At 38.3% G+C, this 21,585-nt stretch overlaps 1 protein-coding gene and 1 long non-coding RNA gene across 6 annotated transcripts; one reads left to right on the top strand and one right to left on the bottom strand.

Moving 5' to 3' along the window:
- The first annotated feature begins 27 nt into the window (after positions 1–27).
- LOC137722578 (disease resistance protein Roq1-like) lies at positions 28–11,694 on the top strand. Its single transcript, XM_068461615.2, has 4 exons — positions 28–1,118; positions 8,144–9,251; positions 9,748–10,047; positions 10,136–11,694. The coding sequence occupies exons 1-4, from the start codon at positions 631–633 to the stop codon at positions 11,345–11,347; spliced, it is 3,108 nt and encodes a 1,035-aa protein (XP_068317716.2). The 5' UTR covers positions 28–630; the 3' UTR covers positions 11,348–11,694.
- LOC148697285 (uncharacterized) lies at positions 10,314–16,404 on the bottom strand. 5 transcript variants are annotated; one of them, XR_015961384.1, is made up of 4 exons: positions 16,038–16,404; positions 15,257–15,938; positions 13,221–15,168; positions 10,314–12,699 (listed from the first exon to the last, which is right to left on the bottom strand). It is a non-coding gene; the product is annotated as an uncharacterized LOC148697285 (long non-coding RNA). The 5 variants fall into 5 exon arrangements; XR_015961385.1 differs by having other exon boundaries at positions 10,314–12,683; XR_015961386.1 differs by lacking the exon at positions 10,314–12,699 and having other exon boundaries at positions 14,751–15,168; positions 15,257–15,369; positions 15,811–15,938; positions 16,038–16,375.
- Positions 16,405–21,585: the final 5,181 nt, after the last annotated feature.

The following is a 21,585-nucleotide window of genomic DNA, read 5'->3' as shown; positions in this document are numbered from 1 at the left end:
CTCAATACAAATTGAACGATATGATGTCCATCCACGTTACATCAACCCATCGTGGCATCCTGGACTAATAGCGCACCAACTTCACCCAAATGCTACAGTAGTCCTTGTCGAGATCAGATTACATTGGATGCTCTGCTGATCAAAAGATGAAATCGAGCAACAAAGTTTGTACATAAAACGCGTAAGGCCCCCCGGGGGCTCGAAAGTTTGTACATAAAACGCGTAAGGCCCCCCGGGGGTGGGGTGGTGGGGCGGTGGCGGCGCCGGGCCTATTGGCTTACTGTGTGTTTGCCACTATTATGCATTGTGATTTGTGAGTAGTCAGCTAGCTTTACTAAAAGGTATGAACTGATGATGATGTTCCCCTTAATTTGTCTTTCTTCATGTGTGAACGCGTTGAAGCTTTCTACGCGGAAGGTAAAGGTGCTTCAGCTTCTTCTTTTTCCTCTCTTCGATGATTTTCTAGGAAAGCCTGAGCACCATAAAATTTTCAATAACTTAATAGATCTCATTCATCTCAAATATTCCGTTCTCTTTCTTTGACATATTATCAAGCGCTCGCCTCTTTCTCTTCTTTTTTACTCACAAGTTACAAGTCTATTGGTAGTTCCTTGAGAGAGACACAAACAGATGGATGGTATTGAAGCTAATATCCCCCCTGGTCAGGAAAAGTATGATGTGTTTGTCAGTTTCAGAGGTGAGGACACCCGCCGTGGTATTACCAGCCATCTTCATGCTGCCTTACTTCAGAAGAAAATTGAAACCTACATAGATTACAGACTTCAGAAAGGAGAAGAAATCGGACCTGCCCTTGTAGAGGCAATCGAGAAATCCACGCATTCGGTGATCATTTTCTCACAAAACTATGCTTCTTCCACATGGTGTTTGGATGAGCTTGTGCATATACTGGAATGCAAGGAAAGATATGGCCAGAAGGTTATACCCGTATTCTATGACATCAATCCATCTGATGTACGAAAACAACACGGGAGTTATGCGGATGCATTTGCTCAACTTGAAAAACGTTTCAAGGACAGTATTGATAAGGTGCACAAGTGGAGAGTTGCTTTGAAGGCTGCAGCCGATCTGTCTGGGTTTGATTATTCAAACAATCACGGGTAAGTAACTCATTATTTAACTTGTATAAAATTATAAATCTTCTTTAAACTTGTGAGAATTTGATTAGATTTGGTAAAGCATTACTCTATTTTAAACTTGGGGAGGGGTGGGCCACTGTAGCGTTGCTGCAATGCAATTGAGGGGAGATTTTGGTTTTAACAAGACTTCATGCCCGTCCGTTGCTACGGGTCGAAAAATTTGTCATGTAATTAAATCAAATCATAAAGAAGAGTGGAATTTTTCTTGTAATTTAGAGAACAACATCACATCAAAGTAACATGTAATGTAAAGAATGGAACAAAATAGAACATTTTAATAGACGGTGTAATCACAAAATATAATGTCTTTGCATAAGAAACAGATGTATAATGCAGTTCAATTAGCTTTTCAAACTTATTACAACAACTCTATTTACACATATTTACAGCAACTCTATCTGCACATATATGTACAATCATATTTACTATTATTTTTACACAAATACTAATCAGCTTTTTCAAACTTCCTTGGTCAACACAGAGAGTTTGTTTTGCCCTCATATGCATGCTTCTATGTTACAAATTAAAAAATAGAAGTTGTTAATGTAAATCTAAGACATTTTAGTGAAGATGACAGAATAAAAGTGTAATTATTGAAGAGAGACTCTTAATTGCTAAAAACAATTGAATACTCAAGTGCATTTAATATTTAATAGGGAAGTGTTATTGACACTCTAAAAATCTTATTTTACATTCTTCAAAAGTTTATTTTTCTTTCCAAATATAGAAAGTTTGGAGTGTAGAATGAGATTTTTGGAATGCTAATAACAATTCCTTATTTAATATAGGTTAAACACAAATATATATTGATGTACGAATTTAAGTGTGCCGGGAGGAGAAAAATAAAATTTCTTTTGCTCATGAATAATTAAAACTGACATATGTTAAAGCGTACATATGTAAAGAAAGTGGACTTTTCAAATTGTTCATATCACATTTTCTATTAAGCTAACCACAATAGACTTTTCTATCACAATTATCTGCATCCAAGTATGAATAAAGGTTAACTAATGTGATTATTTTCATCCTATTGTAAATGGTAATATAACTTTCATTTTGCTGAATTGTAAACTGGGAGAAAAATATGCATAAATGTTGAAAAAGATTTATAAGATCTTAAAAATGTAGAAAATGAGTAGCAACTCAACTGGTAAACGAGAAGGAGGAAAAAGTAAACCAATGACTGGGTTTTCATTTTTTGTGTCACTGCTCTTATCATATTTGAAGCAAGCAACCAAATAGCATATAATAATTCCAATTTCGATCCACCCATCACAATCCCTGACCTGAAACTAATTACAACTCTGCAGTATGTACTTCCTAAAGAATATGAACATATAATTGTCACGCCTCGATCCTGACATACGTCTAGGATCGACACGTGACATAGAGACGTAGCGAACATCTTAACATACGTACAAGATACCAAATGAAATACTAGAACTAATACCACAAAATAAACACGATAGTGAACTCTCCCCCACAAAATATATACAAATCTGTACATTCAAAATACACAACCCTCATTAGGGCCAAGACATGACCATAGGCGGTCAAAATATAAGTTCCAAAAGAAATAATACAAAGAAAGATAAAGGGGCAACCTAATCACTCTAAATCTTTGATCTTTGCACTGCTACCCCCATCGGCTCCTTGTAAATCTCCTCAGGCTTGTCACATGTATAATCAGTGCCTAGAGTTTGCGTTAACGCACCATAGCGAGTCAGAAAAGCTATCTTTTCTATGTCATCATCTTGGATCCTCAATTGATGATAACCAATCCGCAAATCGAGCTTACTAAAATATTGAGCACCTTGAAGTTGGTCAAACAAGTCATCAATCCTCGATTGCGGGTACTTATTTCTCACTCACTCTATATCCATATTAAGCTCACGATAATTGATGCGCAAACACATGATCTGTCTTTTTTCTTCACAAAGAGAATGGCAGCACCCTAAGGTGAAACATTAGGTCGAATTAAACCTTTATCCATTAACTTCTGTAACTGCGCTTTGAGCTCTCTGAGTTTCAAAGGCGCCATACGATATGGAGCCTTAGAAATAGGTGTTGTCTCTGGCATAAGGTCAATAGTGAACTCAATCTCCCTTATTGGAGGCAAGCCATGTAACTCTGCAAGAAATACGTTAGGGAATTCTCTAACTACTGGAACGGCATTAATTTCACTATTTCCTTGCTCAACGGGTATGACATGAGCCAAATAACCCTGACATCCGTATCTCATGAGTCGTCTAGCCTTGGCAACTAATACCATTACTGGTGGTAGAACAGGTTTATGAACTTTAGCAAACTAAAACGGAGGCTTATCAAGTGGTCGAACGATTATCACTTTCTAAAAACAATTGAAATTCGCGCGATATATCGATAGGTAATCCATGCCTATAATGACATCTAGATCTCGCATCAGAATAATCATCAAATCTGCTGACATCTCACCCTGATCCACCTAAGCCTCACAAGATCAAACTACTTGGTCAACAATATGAGGCCTCGAAAAACGAGAGGAAATGGAGTATGTCACATCCATCTTCTCAATAGGTTTACCCAAAGACTTAACAAAAGTACTTGATGTAAAAGAATTCTCAGCTCCAAGATCAAACAATGGCCTAGCAGGGAGCGAATCAAGATGATAGTACTTGTGACTATGTTAAGCTCAGCCTCGGCCTCCAAAGTGGATAATGCACAAACCTTGCCAACTCGCTGAGAACTCATTTGAGACGTCCCAACTCCATTTCTCTAGGCCCTAACTCGCTGAGAACTTCTTCCAAGTTGTATGTCGCTTTATTGTCTGGTCATTTGCTGTACAATCCTCTACTGAACCAAGTCAGAAGGTGTAACATCCCATATCGCCCAAGGGAGTGATCCTTAAATGTATATTCCTATCCCTACCTAGCACAAGGCCTTTTGGGAGCTCACTGGCTTCGAGTTCCATGAGAACTCCGAAGTTAAGCGAGTAGCGCACAAGAGCATTCCCAAGATGGGTGACCCATCGGGAAGTTCTCGTGTGAGTTCCCAAAAACAAAATCGTGAGGGCGTGGTCGGGGCCCAAAGCGGACAATATCGTGCTACGGTGGTGGAGCAGGCCCGGGAAGTGGTCCGCCTCGGGCCGGGATGTGACAATTTGGTATCAGAGCCTAACCCTGACCGCGTGTGTGCCGACGAGGACGTCGGGCCCCTAAGGGGGTGGATTGTGACATCCCACATCGCCCAGGGAAGTGATCCTTAAATGTATATTCTCATCCCTACCTAGCACGAGGCCTTTTGAGAGCTCACTGGCTTCGGGTTCCATGGGAACTCCGAAGTTAAGCGAGTAGCGCACGAGAGCATTCCCAGGATGGGTGACCCATCAGGAAGTTCTCGTGTGAGTTCCCAAAAACAAAACCGTGAGGGCGTGGTCGGGGCCCAAAGCGGACAATATCGTGCTACGGTGATGGAGCGGGCTCGGGAAGTGGTCCGTCCCGGGCAGGGATGTGACAGAAGGTGCTCTAGAAGGCCTACTCTACGTCGAATATGCTACTGAGCCCCCAACACTAGTAGCAGGTCTACCAGCTCTGTTAGCAGTAGTCTGTGGGCAATCTTAAAATAGTGACCAGTCTTGCCGCACTGGTACAAGTCTTAGAACCATCTCTACATGCGTCATAGTGTCAGCGTCCTCAGTGAGTACAAATCCATGGAAGTGTCTTCTGTGGCTGGTATCGAGATCCTCTAAAATAAATTTTTGAATGCCTTTCAGAAAAAGTTTGGGGTCCGCTCATGTATGCGCTATGAGTACCTCCTCGAAAACGACTCTGAAGACTCACCTCAACAGAATGTTGAGAGCCTTCTCTAACTTAGCTTGGAAATCTCCATGAAAAGTACCCTGATTTTCTCTATGTGACAATCCATGAGAACCACCAAACGAGAATCTCTGGCATTTTTTGGATATACCCGAAAACGCATCAGATGACTGGCCCTCTGACCAGGCCCTCTTCCTTTGTTTTCCACTCGCTCGTGCCTCCATTCCTCATTAAGCTCTGTTGTGCATGCACGATCAATCGCCTGAGCGAATAAAGGCAATCCCTAAACAGATAACAGATTCCTTATACTAGGCTTGAATGCCATAATAAGTTTCTTCGTTTTCTTTTCCGCATAGAGGTGTTGAGAGAAACAGTAAAGTTAAGTAAAATGGGCCACATGATCAGCAACTGTGGTGGTGCCCTGCTCAATAGTGGCGAAATCTACCTCCAGCTCATCCTAAAATGACTCTGAAAAATATTGCCCAAAGATGCAGTCTGAAATCACTCCCAAGTTAAGGGTCCTCCGACTACCAATAAAGAACGAGTGATATGCTGCCACTCGTAAGCCTACCTGTTAACATATACGCTGCAAGGTCTACCTACTCCTCAGGTGAGCATCGCAAAACGGTGAAAACTCTGGCGATCCAATTGGTCCAGGACTCAGTCGTTCATATATCAGTACTACCATCGAATGAAAGCAGTTTATAAGTACGAAACTCTCCATATAAAGACTTCTCCCTACTAGAAGTCGCACGTACGTGAGCCTGCATCAACTGTGTCAAATCATCAATGGCCTAAAAAGCACCATCGGGTCCATCATAATCGTGGCTAGCCTTTTTAATCAATAGCAGAAGTGTCGAGGACATCATCCCCAAGCGGCCGAACAACACCATGTGGGGTCGTCATAATATATCTAGTGCATAGAAGAATTCAACATAAGCATATACACGAAATTAGAGAAACGAATCCACACGACCTAATTAAGGTCTAGTACCCAACCTACCCAAGGCTTCCTCACTCTAAGGTTAAGGTATGGGAACCTAAACCTAAGCTTTGATACCACCAAAAGTTGTCACACCCCGATCCCGACGTACGTCCAGGATTGACACATGACACAGGTACGTAGGGGACGTCTTAACTACTTACAAGATACAAAATGAAATACTAGAACTAATACCTCAAAATAAACATGATAGTGGGCTCTCCCCCTCAAAATATATACAAATTTGTACTCTCAAAATACACAACCCTCACTAGGGCCAAGACATGCCCATAAACACTTAAAATATAAATCACAAAAGAAATAATACAAGGAGGGATAAAGGAGTAACCTAATCGCTCCAAGTCTCTGATCTTTGCACTTCTACCCCATCGGTTCCTCATAATCTACTCAAGCCTGTCACATGTACAATCAGTGCTAAAGTCCACGTTAGCGCACCCTAGCATGAATATCAAGATGTCACGTACTATCGTCGCCTAGGTCGAGGTCCAATTTGGCCGAGAAGTGGCCTGAAATCACCCAAGACCATCGGAATCCTAAGATGAGTGTTCTTCGAACCCCAAAACTCCAACCAATGCTTGGGCCTTGTTTCTAGGTTCAAGGACGGTCTATTGGTGGCGCTGGTCGAAAGAACAAGCTTCAGAAACGGCCAATCGCCATCGAATATTCACGGACCCGTTAGTGGAGTTTTTCGTGAAACCAAGGCAAAAATCTCGTCGAGCTTGTGGTGGAAGGTCGAGAAAAGCCAAACAAAATTGACAGAAATCACGCCGAAAATTGCAGAGGGTTCGAGTCAGAAGTCGGGTCACGAAGGGGGAATGGGTCATGCTAGGTTCCCTCCTCTCCTCTCTGATTGGTCACCTCACTATCACTCGCTTTCTCTCCAATTAGCCATTCCCCTAAATTAATGGGAGCTTCTAGTTATATATTAAACATTTTTATTTTATTTTCTTAATCGAACTTCAAATGTCCGTAACATCTTCGTTATCACTCCAATTTGCAAACGGCTTTCGTCCACGCGCTCATGGAATTGAGTTTGATTCTAAAACACTAATTGTGACCTCAAAAGGTCTACAAATTTTGAAAGATTAATTACAAAAAGTCATACCTTGTAACTATACAATTCAAATTCTAAAATTGACGGAATTAGAATGAAGTAAAAATAATGTAAATACGAAATACGGAATTAAATAATAAAATGCATAATTAATAATGAAATTCTAGGAACGGAATTTCACATATACAATAAAGCAGCATGTTTGGTGAAATTTAGGGTCGTTTAATTGAACACCCAAAACGTTCAATCTTATACAAATGAATAGTGTTGCGACCTATAACCCATTCAAACATTCAATAAAGCAGCTCCCTCTCTTTCTCTCTATGTAACCCTTCCACTTACCGAATCGCAAGTCTCGTACGAACAGGTCATACTTGCCCATGTTGACGGCTCCATCTCTCCTTCTCTCTCTGTAACACTTTTTTCAATCTCACCGACTGCAACCGTACCTCTACCTATTCTAAAATGATAATTGCCTACCCACCTTTTACCTCAGACCATTGGATCTAAAATCTGGATGGGCATTACGGTCATTTGCACATCGAATCAGGCCTTCCTCGTTAGCCACCCATAACAAAGCCCACTTTAGGCCCAAACACACCAATCATACCCCCGCGTATAGGAATTTTTTTTTCAAGGGATAGAAATTCCGTAAATAAATCAAACTCCCCAATTGAAATTGCCCTATAGCTTAGCTACAAGGCCACCCCTCCCAACTTTAGGCTAGGGTAATTACGAAATTCCCATTTTTTAGTGGGTTTGGGGAGGGGTGGCCCTGTTCCTTGGCCAAGCATGTAATTAGTTGTAGTTCATTTAAACGTATCCGATTTCTCTTTAGGGTTAACGATTTCATTAGGGGGACAAGTTCATTTTCTTCAAAGAGATAGTGGGTTGAATGCTATAATATGCAAGCTTACTTAGTTGTATTGTTGTTTACCTAACAACAAATGTATTTCTATTTTAATATTGCTTTAATTTTATTTTGAGGAGAGAATACACAAGATTTCTTTTCTTGCACAAATATACGGTGTTAAAACTTTTAGTATATTTCTTTATTTACGTGACAACTTTTGCGACTAGCCTTTAGGGCTAACTATTGTTTTTTTCTACATAATCATACATGTATATATGCCAGGACGGAGGCAGATCTAATTAAGAATGTTGTCGATCATATTTGGACAAACTTGAATTGTGAATCATCATGTGATTTAGAGGACCTGGTTAGAATTGAAAGCCGCATTCAGCAAATTGAATCGCGGCTGGGCATTGACTCAAAGGACGCCTGCATCACTATAGGTATTTGGGGCATGGGTGGTATTGGCAAGACCACCCTTGCTGAAACTGTATTTCACAAACTCTCTTCTAAATTCGAAGCTTCTTGTTTTCTTAAAAATGTCAGGGAGAAATTAGAACAACCAGATGGACTAGATTGCCTGCAAAAGAAACTTCTAAGTGACATTCTCAAGGGAGAAAGTCTATCCGTAGAATCAGCTATTGTTCGAAGGAGGCTTAGAAGCACAAATGTCCTCATTGTTATTGATGATGTGAGTAGTCCACTGCAAATGCAACGTTTAGCTGGTGATCTTCAATGGTATGGCACTGGAAGTAGAATCATTATCACAAGTAGAGATAAGGACACACTTAGACAAATTGTTGAAGAGGAGAATATCTACGAAGTTAAGGTATTAAAATCAGATGACGCTCTTCAGCTCTTCTGTTTGCATGCTTTCAAGAATAACACTACTCGTCGAACAGATTATAAGGAGTTGTCAAAAAAGATTGTGGATTATGCCAGAGGCGTTCCCTTAGATCTTATAGTTCTGGGGTCCTTGTTCTTCAATTGCCAGAGCAAAGAAGACTGGGAAGATGAATTCAACAAATTGAAACAATTTCCTAGACAAGATATCCAGAAAGTGTTGAGAATAAGTTACAATAGATTGGAAGAAAATGAGAAGCAGATATTTCTGGATATAGCATGTTTTCATAATGGGAAGGAAGTGAAGGAGGTAGAACGAATGTTACGTATTCATGGATTCTTTGCGATATCGGGAATTAGAAATCTCTGTGATAGGTCTCTCATATCAATTTGTTCAGACAAATGGGAAAGGAAAGTCATAGAGATGCACGATTCGCTACAAGAAATGGGAAGGACAATTGTTCGGGAACAATGTATTGAAGATCCTAGTAAACGGAGTAGGTTGTTCACGAATGAGGAAATCTATCGTGTACTGAATGGTAATATGGTAAGAGCCAAATGCATTCAATGCTTTCTTTTCTTTTCTTTTTTTTAAAGAAAAAATAAATAGCAAACCTGAGAAGATAACACAACAAAATAAAACTCATAAAAAGAAGTCAGATTCTTAAAATATTAATTTGATTGAATTTTATTGCAAAAATGCTATTCTTAATATTTATTTATACCATTATTTGTATCATCTCTCTAGTAGAGATGAGACCCCCATGCAATGACGGGTCCTACCTCTATTAGAAAGATAGTACAAGTGATGGTACAACTAAGTGATAAGAATAACTCTACTATTTTTTAATTGTGATAGGAAGTCTATGTAGTCTTTGTTATTTTATTAAAATTATCTTGGATATTTTACTAGAAACTTATACATCATTACCATCGCAAATACTCTAGATTATTCTATAACTTTGTTGAATTCTTTTTCCAAATAAGCATTACATTTTAACATGTTGAAAATATATACATTTAAACTTTGTTCTTATTGTCAGGAAAGTCCAATTGTTGAAGCCATATTCCTTAAATGGCATGAGAGTGAAGAGCGACGACCATGGAACTTGAAACTGATGTCAAACCTAAGAATGTTATTTGTGCATAATTTTCATATATTTGGCTTCAAATCCGCCGCTTCTATAGAACTTCCTGCTTCTGTAGACCTTCCCGATTCTCTTCGCTACCTTGACTGGTTAGAATATCCACGGGAATCTTTGCCGTCAAAATTCTCGTTGAAAAATCTAGTTGAGCTTCATATGCCATGGAGCCGAGTTAAGAAGCTCTGGAAAGAAGACCAGGTATATTATATGCCTATTCTAACTCTTGTATAAAATTAAGTGTAGAAATTATATTAATTCTTGATATTTCTCTCTACTCTTGTTATAGGGACTTGTCAACTTACAAGTGCTCGATCTACATGGCTCTCTAGATCTAACTGAAGTTCCAAATCTCTCTGGGAGTCTAAAAATTGTGGACATAAATCTCTCTCGCTGTGTAAGTTTGGTTGAAATTCCAGAGATGCCAGGAAATATTAAATACTTGGATTTATCTTACAGTGGTATAAAGGAGTTGCCCCAATCAGTTTGGTCTCACGAAAATATTTCTTACTTGAATATAAGTCATTGCAGAGACCTTGAGAAACTTCCAAGCAACATGTGTAAGCTGAAAGTCTCTGGTTCTTTTAATCTAGATGGCTGCACATCTCTTGCCGAGTTTTCTGAGCTTCCAAGGGATATAACTAAATTATCATTGATTCATTGCCAAAGACTTGTGAGTCTACCAACCAACATTTGTAAGTTGAAATATCTCAAGGAACTCAATCTCTCCAGCGTATTTAAACTTGAAAACTTTCCAAAGATCTTGGAGCCAATGGAACATTTGGAGTCTTTAAATTTAAGTGGAACAATTGCTCAAAAGCTGCACTCATCAATCGAGTTTCTCCATGCTCTCAAAATACTTGATCTACATGGTTGCGAAAGGCTTTCAAGTATTCCAAAGAGCATTTGTAAGTTGAAATATCTCGAGAAACTCGATCTCTCTCGGTGCCCCAAACTTGAAAACTTCCCAGAGATCTTGGAGCCAATGGAACATTTGAAGTCTTTAAATTTAAGTGGGACAACGATTCAAGAGCTACACTCATCAATCGAGTTTCTCCATGCTCTCAAAATACTTGATCTACGTGTTTGTATAAGGCTTTCAAGTATTCCAAAGAGCATTTGTAAGTTGAAATATCTCGAGGAACTCAATCTCTCTTGGTGCCGCAAACTTGAAAACTTCCCAGAGATCTTGGAGCCAATGGAACATTTGAAGTCTTTAAATTTAAGTGGAACAACGGTTCAAGAGCTACAATCATCAATCGAGTTTCTCCATGCTCTCAAAATACTTGATCTAAATGGTTGCAAAAGGCTTTCAAGTATTCCAAAGAGCATTTGTAAGTTGAAATATCTCGAGATACTCGATCTCTCCTGGTGCCCCAAACTTGAAAACTTCCCAGAGATCTTGGAGCCAATGGAACATTTGAAGTTTTTAATTTTATGGGGAACAGCGGTCACTGCTCCAGCGCGAAACGCGTTTCTCCCCGTGCTCCAATATATTTGATGTTCTTCCAGCGAAGGAAAAAATTTCGGTAAGTACAACATTGGTTGAACAGCTGTCAAAAATCCCTTTTTAAAACCACTGACAGATGTAAACAAGATCATAAAGTTAAAGGGTAGGGCAACTTATAGCTTCCAAAAGTCATGTTCATGGTCATACCATATAGCCTCATAACTGTAACCATGGACAGTGTTCATGCCTGCACTATCAGCTCGAAATGTCATATGCAATAACGACATGTTCTCTTTCAAGATAATGTGGCATGATGGATGGGTACTCATTCTATCAATCAAGATTGCACATTCACACATGACTCAATTTAATTGTATTTATGGATGTTTGTATGTCAATTGACCAGCAAAAAATTACTCCCAATTACAAATAAAATTTTATATCTACAAAGTACCCATGGCATGCGTAAGTTTTTACATCTAAATACGAACACATTATGCAAAGGACGAACATCCAGCAGCAAAGCATCTCGCAGAAAAATATGCTTGATCTAGCCTGTTATGTTCAGGAATTCAAGCTAAACTCCAACAACTAAAACATTGTCAATCATCCACCACCCAGAAGATGAAAAATAAACAACTTTAACTCCGGGATAGGGATGGTACAAGTTTTGCAAAGATGCATCAGTTCAGTTAATAGCTAACATGAAGAGAAACAAACTGAAGAAAAGAGCTTCAATAAGCACATATATGGTCGCGGGTTTGTGCACCAGTGATCTTCCCATCTGTATGCGTCAGTTCAGTAAAACACAAGCCAAAAGATGAATAAAAAGAAAATAGAACTACCTCTTGGTCGTCCCTATTTCAGAAATAGGTCGCGGGTTTGTGCACCAGTGATCTTCCCATCTGTATGCGTCAACTTTCACAAAAATATTGGTGTACTTCTGAACATCAGTTTGCGTCAAACTAAGCCATGATATATGAGACTGACTAGAAGCAGAGTTCCCAGCACTGGATGAAACTCTAGTAGCACTAGTCTGAGACCTGCTGGTTTGCTTTTGCAAATGACCGGGCCTGCTGAGGCTGGCTACCAACCTGGGTACTTGGGCTAGCTGAAGACTGGGTCCCAATAAATACTGGTACAATGGCTGATGAGATAAGTACGTTGCCAGGAGGAAAATTCTGCTTTGGTTAAGATGGGGTTGCAGAAAACACATCATCTCCAAACGATGAGTCGGTATTCTAGCTTCAGCCGGGCCATATCATGCTGCCTTCACCATTTCTGGCCTAAGTTCTCTCTTACTTGTGCCACAGTGACAATTCTAAGGGCATTGTAAAACTCTGCCTGACCAAGGAAACTAGTCTGCCCCGGGTCTGCACGTGCCCAGCTGCAGGTTTTCACTACTACACAATTGTAATGTAATAAACAATTCTTGGGTCATAATAGTTTATAACACATTTCTAAAGTCTGCTTACCACCTAAGGTCGAAAGAATACACCAAAAAGTAAATCAATGACCTGATAACACAACTATCTCAAATTCACTAACTGTTGTATTAAGTCCTTCATCTTCTTATTTTCTACCATTTGAACATCAATTCCGCATTATACTACGATCGGGAGGGGCTAATTCAAACCCCTCCGGTAAAATAAGAACAGCCCTGAAGCAAAATAAAAATCTCAGCTTAGATCAGCGAATTACAACATCCCAAGCTCACATTAATCACTTCAACTACAATTAGACTAAAAGTTCAAAATCAATCTGATTTGGAACACATTTCCACCAGCATAAATCCCGATCAACCACTATAATTACACAAATATAATCATACACACTACAATATACATCCACTTATACATATAAATATATATAATATATATACACACAAGCATATACATGTAGAGAGAGAGTAACTGCGCCAGACCTGTTTGGGGAGACCGGAGCCCTGGAAGAAAGCGACTGCTTCATTGCCACTAATCTGGCCATTGCGTTCCAAACTGGCTCGTCGAAAATACGCATTGAAGAGATCCACTTTTGTCGATTGGTTCTACACCGATGCAATCGCCACCGTCGGATTGCGATTCGCGGAAAATTAGACCATGGAATCAATCGAGACCTCCACGCGCTCAGGCTGCCGTACACGTGAGTAGCGCCTGGAAGAATCAGAAAACCACGAATTCGAAGGACAAAAGTTTCGATGCCTTAGAAAACGACGACGTACAACAGGGATTTGGTAGCCCTAAACCCTAAACTTTCAATATGTTAAATGTCTTATGCTTCTAAAACCAAAACCAGTATGCAATCTGACATGCGTATGAGGAAATTAGCATCATTGAGTGCTTGTTCCTAGGACACAACTGGGGGTGTTTATTCCTACCAATAATGTGACCGTATGCCAGATTTTAGGCCAGGCTTATTCCAGTTCCTCCTACAGATGTCAGATTGCATGCTCAGTTCAATCTGAGAAACATAAGATGCCTTCAAGTCACCAACCAACTGTTTGAAAGTTTTAGATTGCCGTTACAAAGTAAAGAGAACAGTCCATATGAAAAAACCTTTGAGTAGTTTCCTTGCTTGCACATGCCAACAAGTCTTTGAGTAGCCCTTATGAAAAAACGCCAACATAGATGGGAAGAAGAAGAAAAGGCATGCGCAAGCAAGTGAACAACGAGCATACATGGCTGATAAGCCCACGACCGCTCCTGAGGGTAGCTGGAGTAGGCGGGGCAGTCTAGGACCCCACTTCGGAGGGGTTCCCTAATTATACATACATACATATGTATATATATATATATATATATATGGGGATAATGTTAGGGATATCAAAATTTTAAAGGAGTTTTAATGAAACACTCCCGGTATTGTTCACTCTAACGAAAAATGACAATTTTACTCTAACAAGTCACTCCCGGCACTATTCACTTACAACACCTTTTTATCCTTTTAATTAAAACTCAAAGTTTTAAAGCCCTTTTCATTAGTTGTCCAAAATTTTAAACCAAATTTGAAAATCAAATGATATGTCACCAATATGAAATACGCACGTTATAATCCAATCATCAACAACCACATACTTGGTTTGCAAATTGGTTTAATATTTTGGTTTCCCTATCATTACCTTATATATAAACTAATATTACAAACTTTGTCCATTCAAATAAGAAGTTTACCGACTTTGAGCCATTGATTATTTGCTTATAGAATTTTGTTAACCATACCAGTTACCATTGCCTTTGCAAAAAGAAGTTTTTCAAAATTAACGTTGATCAAATCTTTTCTTCGATCAACTATGTCACAAGAACTATTGAATGAGTTAGCTATTTTATGAATTACAAAAAGAATTGGTTGATTAGATTGTGTAAACTTAATTAGTACATTTACGTCATAAAAAGCAAGACGTGTAATGTTTGTATATCTTTCTTCAATTTATCATTGGTCTTACTCTAAAAACTAATTGTATAAACTACCATGTGAAGTTGCATTCCATAACATATATTTAGAGTTGCTGGTGACCCAACAAACCCAACAATGCTCGGGTATTCCATAACTTTTATACACGTTAATTTAGTTTCATATCTAATGTTTAAGAATCATTTTGATACCCATAAACACAATGTATGAGTTATCAAAGCTTCTTCAAATCACAAAGAAAGAACTATGCACAAGTGGGAGAGTACAAGTGCACCTTAAATGCCTCCTTGATAGCCATATCGACTAAATATTCCTCGGTCAAGATTTTAAGCTCATCCACCCTGCACCACAAACAAATGTAGACAAACATTAACAAACCTACTCCACTTTGTTCATGGCCAGCGATTCTTCAAAAATGATGCCCACGCATCCTATTCCAAACCGCCGTGCCAAGGCAACTCCTGTATCATGAGTTTGTCTCATCAACTTAGCGTTGTAACAAAGCATCCTTTTTAAATGTGTACAATTATATGCTGAAGAAGTACTTACGAAATCATGGGAAAGGCACTTTTCAACAACCATGCTGGAAATAAAATGTTATCTAATTGGCAGCAACCCAGGATTGGTTAATTGCCACCACCCAGTTCCAGCTGCTGCAAATACTGCAATAGCTTTTAGCAAATCAGGCTTTGGCCGGTAACTGGCCTCAAATTCTTGCGAGCTCGTTTCATCAACCGAACATAAAGGATCACATGATCAAGAACTTAGAGTTCAACTCCTAATAATATGCTAAAAGGTGATTCAAAACTTTCAAGTTTCGACAATTCAGTTTTCAAACAGCATCTAATAGGCAATCCATGAGAAACCCATGTCTTAACCTATTAGGCAATTCCATTCCCATGAACTAATTACTAAAATTATGTGCATGTGCAGCTGATACATTTCAAATACTCGTATCAACGACTTGATCAAACGGGCTTTCAAAGTGCTAATTTTCACAAGTTTATCCGAGTATATTAAACTTTTCAGGAATTACACAATTCAAATTTAGACAAAGTTTGCCAAAATTAACCAAAAAATATGGCAAAAATAGCAAAACTAACAACTGGGCAAGGTTAAAAACGAGAGCTCCTGCTCCTCTTCCTTATCGCCACCAATATTGTTGGCACCGCCGCTGCCATTCTCCGCCAACATCTATCTGCTGCTAGCGTAAAACTTTAAGCTTTAATCGCTAGCGGAGTGCAGAAAAATCAATTCAAAAAGAAAATCCTAGAAATCACTTATGTTGTTATGGAATAAGAAAAGAGAGAAGATGATTCTAGTGCCTTACGAAATTTTCGATTGCGCTTCAGGATCTCCGATTGTGGTCCATAATTTCCGATGATTCTCCCAAAATCTCTGATTGGATGGATTAGGGCTCTCATTTTTCAGTCGAATATGAAAGATGAGAAGGTGGAGGGAGAGAAGAATGAAAGGCGCGCCCGTTCTTTTTCGTCTGAAAAATAAAGCGCCTAATTGAAAACTTAAAACAACATTTAGGCGCTATATTGTTATCAGCGACACCATTTGCGACGCATTTAAAAATCCTTGGATCCATTACATCAGGACCCCTGGATACTTCTGGATACACCAATGGATGGTGCCATGGTGGTGTTCAAAGAAAATGAAAATTGGGTAGTACAAAAAACTACCTTAGTATCGCGATATTTTCATACCTTATTTTTTTTAATTGATAATATCATATCTCATCTTACGAATTTTTGCCAATGTCAGTTTTTCTGTTACTTTTTCTGTTAAATGCTGACATGGCTAGAAACGGGACCCATTTTTATTTAAAAAATAATTAAATATTAAAAAATTAAAAAAATAAACAATAAACCATAAAAAAACCAATCAACCCGTGTGCCGCCTCCCCAAAAACCCAGATCCCCTTCTCTGAGTTCTCCCCCACCCAACCCTCTATCTCATCTTTCGCCTCTCTCTTTTCTCTCTCCCTGCAACCTACATCCCTAAAATCCCAAAACCCAGAAACCATTCCCACCTGAGTCATCACCATCGGCGAGCTCTCAATCCTTTGAGTCGACGATCGCTTATTAACCCCAAACCTTTCCCCGCCACTCTCGCTGGCGTCAGAGCTCTCCTTCTGGCACCACAGGTGCTTCTGGTTCCCCCACTTCAAATACCAAGTCAAGTTGAAATTGTGCAGAGCCTTCGCCCTTTCAGAACCCATCGCGATGGACTTCACCTCCACTCTCTTTTCCTCATCCGACCCGCCTATATACACCATTTATCGGAAACTCATACCAAAGAGAGCCACTCTCAAATCACAACTCTCTCTCTCTCTCTCTCTCTATTTCTCGCACCTCCTCTTATTTTCTCGGAAAATCTCGGAATTTTCTGGGAAAAACGAAGAGTTTTTCTATTGGGATTGTTGTTGTTGTTATTATTGTTTTGTTTTTCTCTCGCAAATCGCCGGAGGGAAAACTCCGGGGGCGAGGAGGAGAAGAGAATGTTGTTGTGGAGGTTGTGGCTAGAGTTAGGGTTTGGGGACGGTTGGGGGTCGTGGCTGTCATTGTTAGAGTCAACAACAGAGGTAGGGTTGTCGTCGGTGGGATTGGAGAGAAAGGTTAGGGGGGGACGGGTGGGAAAGATTTTTGGGTTTTGGGATTTTAGGGATGCAGGTTGCAGAGAGAGAGAAGAGAGAGAGGGGGGTTGGGTGGGAGAGAACTCAGATAAGGGGATCTGGATTTTTGGGGAGGGGGGACACGGGTTGATGGGTTTTTTTTGTTTTTGTTTTTAAAATTTTTAATATTTAATTAATTTTTAAAAATATTTATTAATTTTTTAATAAAAAATGGGTCCCGTATCTGGCCACATCAGCATTTAACAGAAAAACTGACGGAGGTCTGACATTGGCACAAATTCGTAAAATGAGGTATGACATTGTCAATTTTAAAAGATGAGGCATGAAAGTGTCGTGACACCAATAGTTGAGGTAATTTTTTGTACTTTAGTAACTTTACCCATGAAAATTTGATGCCCAACAACCAACTATTTATTTTCCTTTTAAAAGAAAAACCAACTATTTCTCAAAGAAAAAAAATATATGTCTCGCTTTGTAAACCGTCATTTTTATTTACCTACTCACAGTTAAACATATCTTTGTCATTTAGTATTACAGTTTAATGATATTTTTCTTATTAATAGTTAAATGATCTTAACTTTCGCTCTCATAAATAACAAGTTTGAAACAAATTATCTCAAAAAAAAAAAAAAAAAAAAAAAAAAAAAAAAAAAAAAAAAAAAAAAGGAAGAAATGTGTCTAAATCTAGAATAAAGAGTGACTTCTGCTATAAGCCAAGCTTTTTCTTCTTTTGTCGAAAAAAAAGAAATTTTATTGAATGAAAAATGTCTAATACAATTACATTAAACAAGCCCAATAAGGTGGGATAACTAAAGCCCATTCAACAAAAAGGTAGAAAAAAAAAGTCCTAATCTTCAACTCGCAAAAGCCGACCATTGGCGTCGCCATGACCTTGTTCACAACCACAAAGGTAGCCACCCGAATAAAATCAACTATGCATTCAATTCGATGAAGGTATAACAGCGCAAAACAATTGAACATGCAACAAAACCGTCACACCAAAGAAAAGCCAACAGATGTCGACCACCAACACAAGCCCATGCAAGGAGAACAAAAAAACCAAAACAAATGGGAAGCAGATGGGGCTAAGGAGGCACCTAAACACCATCGCTTTGGGAAAAGTTGCAACAAGCTCAGCCCTTGATTTCATAGATGGATATTAAATCCCTAGCATATTATCTTTCACTCTAATTTCATGAGTGCGTCTGAAATCCTACTAATACTCTATGTATGGATGTCACTGAGTGCGTCTGGATCTTTACATTTTGTTAGGTTTGAGTGTGTCTAGATCCTTGCATTCTGTACAATTCCATCGGGTTCATCTGAAACCTTACATTTTGTTAGGTTCCAAGTGTGTTTAGATGCATTATGCGATTCCATTGGATGCGTCTAGAACGTTTATCTTATGGATTCTATAGACTGAGTCTAGAATCATACTTCTTATCTTGTATGTCAATTCTATCTGATTCCATGAATGCGTCTAGAAGGCGAAACATTGTGATTTGTGTTAGTTCTTGTGTATTTGATCTATCTGATTTCATGAGGTCTCGAATGTAGAATGTTTGTGAGTGTGTTGCTCCTATTATTTTAATGTATGTATGAAAGGAAAGCTGGTTGATTGTCTGTAAGGATTCTTCAACTAATTTTGTGAGTTAAGATATTTTATATATGCAAGGGATTGTCAATGTTTTATAAATGAGATCGATTGACTTTTCAATCACATGCGTTTACTGTCATTCACACGATCTTTATAGCTTATTTGGGTTTTTGCTTTTTACGATGTACTATTACCACTGTGTAGAGAGCCATTTTGAAGGTTCATAAATGTTGATATGTACGAGGTGTCTAGAGTAGCAATGCTAGGAAATGAATTAGGATTCTCTCTCATCATCTTCCCATCCCCTTCCATCTCCTCTTCTCACATTCTCTATTTTATCTTTCTCTTTCTATAAAAAAATTAATATAAAGATATTAATGTGATTTAACCGTGACCGTTCAAATAGGAGGGGAGAGAAGAGGAGAGAAGGGGAGAGAAAAAAAGAGGGGAGAGAATCCTACTCCATGAGAAATTGATCGCTTGGAGTGGTTAGGTTAACCTTTTACCTTACTGTCATATTTTGCAGACTTTTTGCATTGTATGTAAGTGGGATAGACCTTACCAATATGTACATTATGTTTTAAGTGTTTTGGTTGTATAAGTTATACAGTTACGTCTTAAAATTATGTGTCAATCCTAGACCTATCTTGAAATCGGAACATGACACTGTATCAAAAAGAACGTTAGACCATCTTCAAAGGAGATGTCAAATATGTCAAATAGGATAAAAAGACATTCAAGTGTTCTCCAATGGATATGTCATATATGATGTGGCATGTGAGTCATTTGACTCCTTACTTTCTAGTTGCCTTTTTTTACAGCAAACAAAGAAAGAGTCAAATAATTTAATTTAATTTTTTAATGCATGAGTCATGTTAACAACCAATAGAATAAAAACTAAAACTAATTTTGATTATTTTTTAATAGTTAATATAACACTAGGCCCAATAAAATAATAAAATAAATATTTGACACATCCATTCGAAAAAAAGAGGATTTAGTATTTGTATTTAATTTGCCACATCAGTCATCAAATAAAATTTTGACATATTATATTTGACATCTCTTTTGAAGATACTCTTAGGAAGGTGTAGTCAAATTTGGATTTAATAGGACTTGATAGTATTTTAATAAGACTTTAAAATCCAGGTTTAGTCAATTAGATTTTAAAAGATTTTGAAATCCGTGTATAGTCAAATTAGGATTTTAAATGATTTTAAAGAATACATCCAAATCTATGGGTAGTCGATTATGATTTTAAAAAGTCCACAAGAGTCTAGGTGCAATGAAAAATTATATCAAAGATTTGCAAAGATTTTAGTGAATGATAGATTTTGATGGATTTGAGAATGGGTGGTATAGATACCAAACACCTTAAATAATCCAAGCTCCATCCATAAGATTTCATTTCTCCTCTATTAAGGCCATCTCCAACCAAAGGGTTTAGAAGGCCGAAAATAGCCCAAAAACCATCTCCAACCGAGGGCTAGGCCGGAGGACTCGTGGGCCCCACAGAATCTGAAAGGGCCCAAGGGCTGACCCAATCCAGCTAGCCAGCCTGCTTGGGGCTAGCCAGAAATTTAAGAATTGTTGTCGGATATAACCGACAACATTGTTATTAATCTTGTCGGTTATATCTGATAGGAATTCTTAAACAAATTTTTTAATCCAACGGCTAGCTGACGTCAACTAGCCGTTATTTTTAAATTCTTTTTTTATAGTTTTTTTTTATTTACAAATTTTTTTTCCTATAACTTCTATTTTTAAATTCTATTTTTTTTATAACCTCTATTTTACAAAATTTGTTTCGTATTTTTTTTTTTAAATTCCATTTTTTTTCCTTTAACTTCTATTTTACAAAGTTTGTTTCATATTTTTTTGAAATTCTATTTTTTTCCTATAACTTCTTAAGCCATTATACAACATTAAATTAAATTAAGTAACATGAAACAACATTAAACAATATAAAAAAAATTAAATAACATTAACCAACATAAAAAACACATTTAACAACATGAAACTTAAACAACATTTTTTAAAACATTTAACAACATAAAACTTAAACGCCTACTCCATGCTTCTTTTGGCCCAAAGATGTGCAACAAGATCCTATCGTAAGTACTTGTTTGTGGCACGGGAACGTATCATTCCATAGCCCCTCATGTACTTATTTACTGAGATACTGCCAGTTCTTGGATTAAAAGGCAAATTAGGCCCATCATATATTTATAGAGATACAACCAGCCCACTTGCCTCCTCACTTTGCATCGCTGTCAGTGTCACGGCCGAGGGAAGGAGTAAATCAAGATCTAATGGTTAAAACATTCGGAGTAACATCCAAGAATTTTTGTTCCACTGACAGTCTTAACTAGATATTGGAGTTGTCACATCCCGACCCGAGGTTCACCACATCCCAAGCCAGACCTGGAATGTCCACTAGGACCCCGAATCGAGCCATGCTGGCCGACACGCCTTGATTTCGGTCGGGGTGTGTCAGGACCAATGGGGTTCGTCTGTATTTTTACTACAAGAGAACCTTGGCTTCCATTTCCATTGTGACAGTGCAGAGATGACTCACACTAGTCTTACTCTTACAGATAGATTTGCAGTTTCATCAATTTCATAACCTTACCCTTT

Source organism: Pyrus communis, chromosome 4 (assembly GCF_041283825.1).
Source record: "Pyrus communis isolate YQ-2024b chromosome 4, ASM4128382v1, whole genome shotgun sequence".
NCBI classification, from domain to species: Eukaryota; Viridiplantae; Streptophyta; class Magnoliopsida; order Rosales; family Rosaceae; genus Pyrus; species Pyrus communis.
Note: the sequence above shows the minus strand (reverse complement) of the source record. Positions and strands in the feature narration are given on the sequence as shown.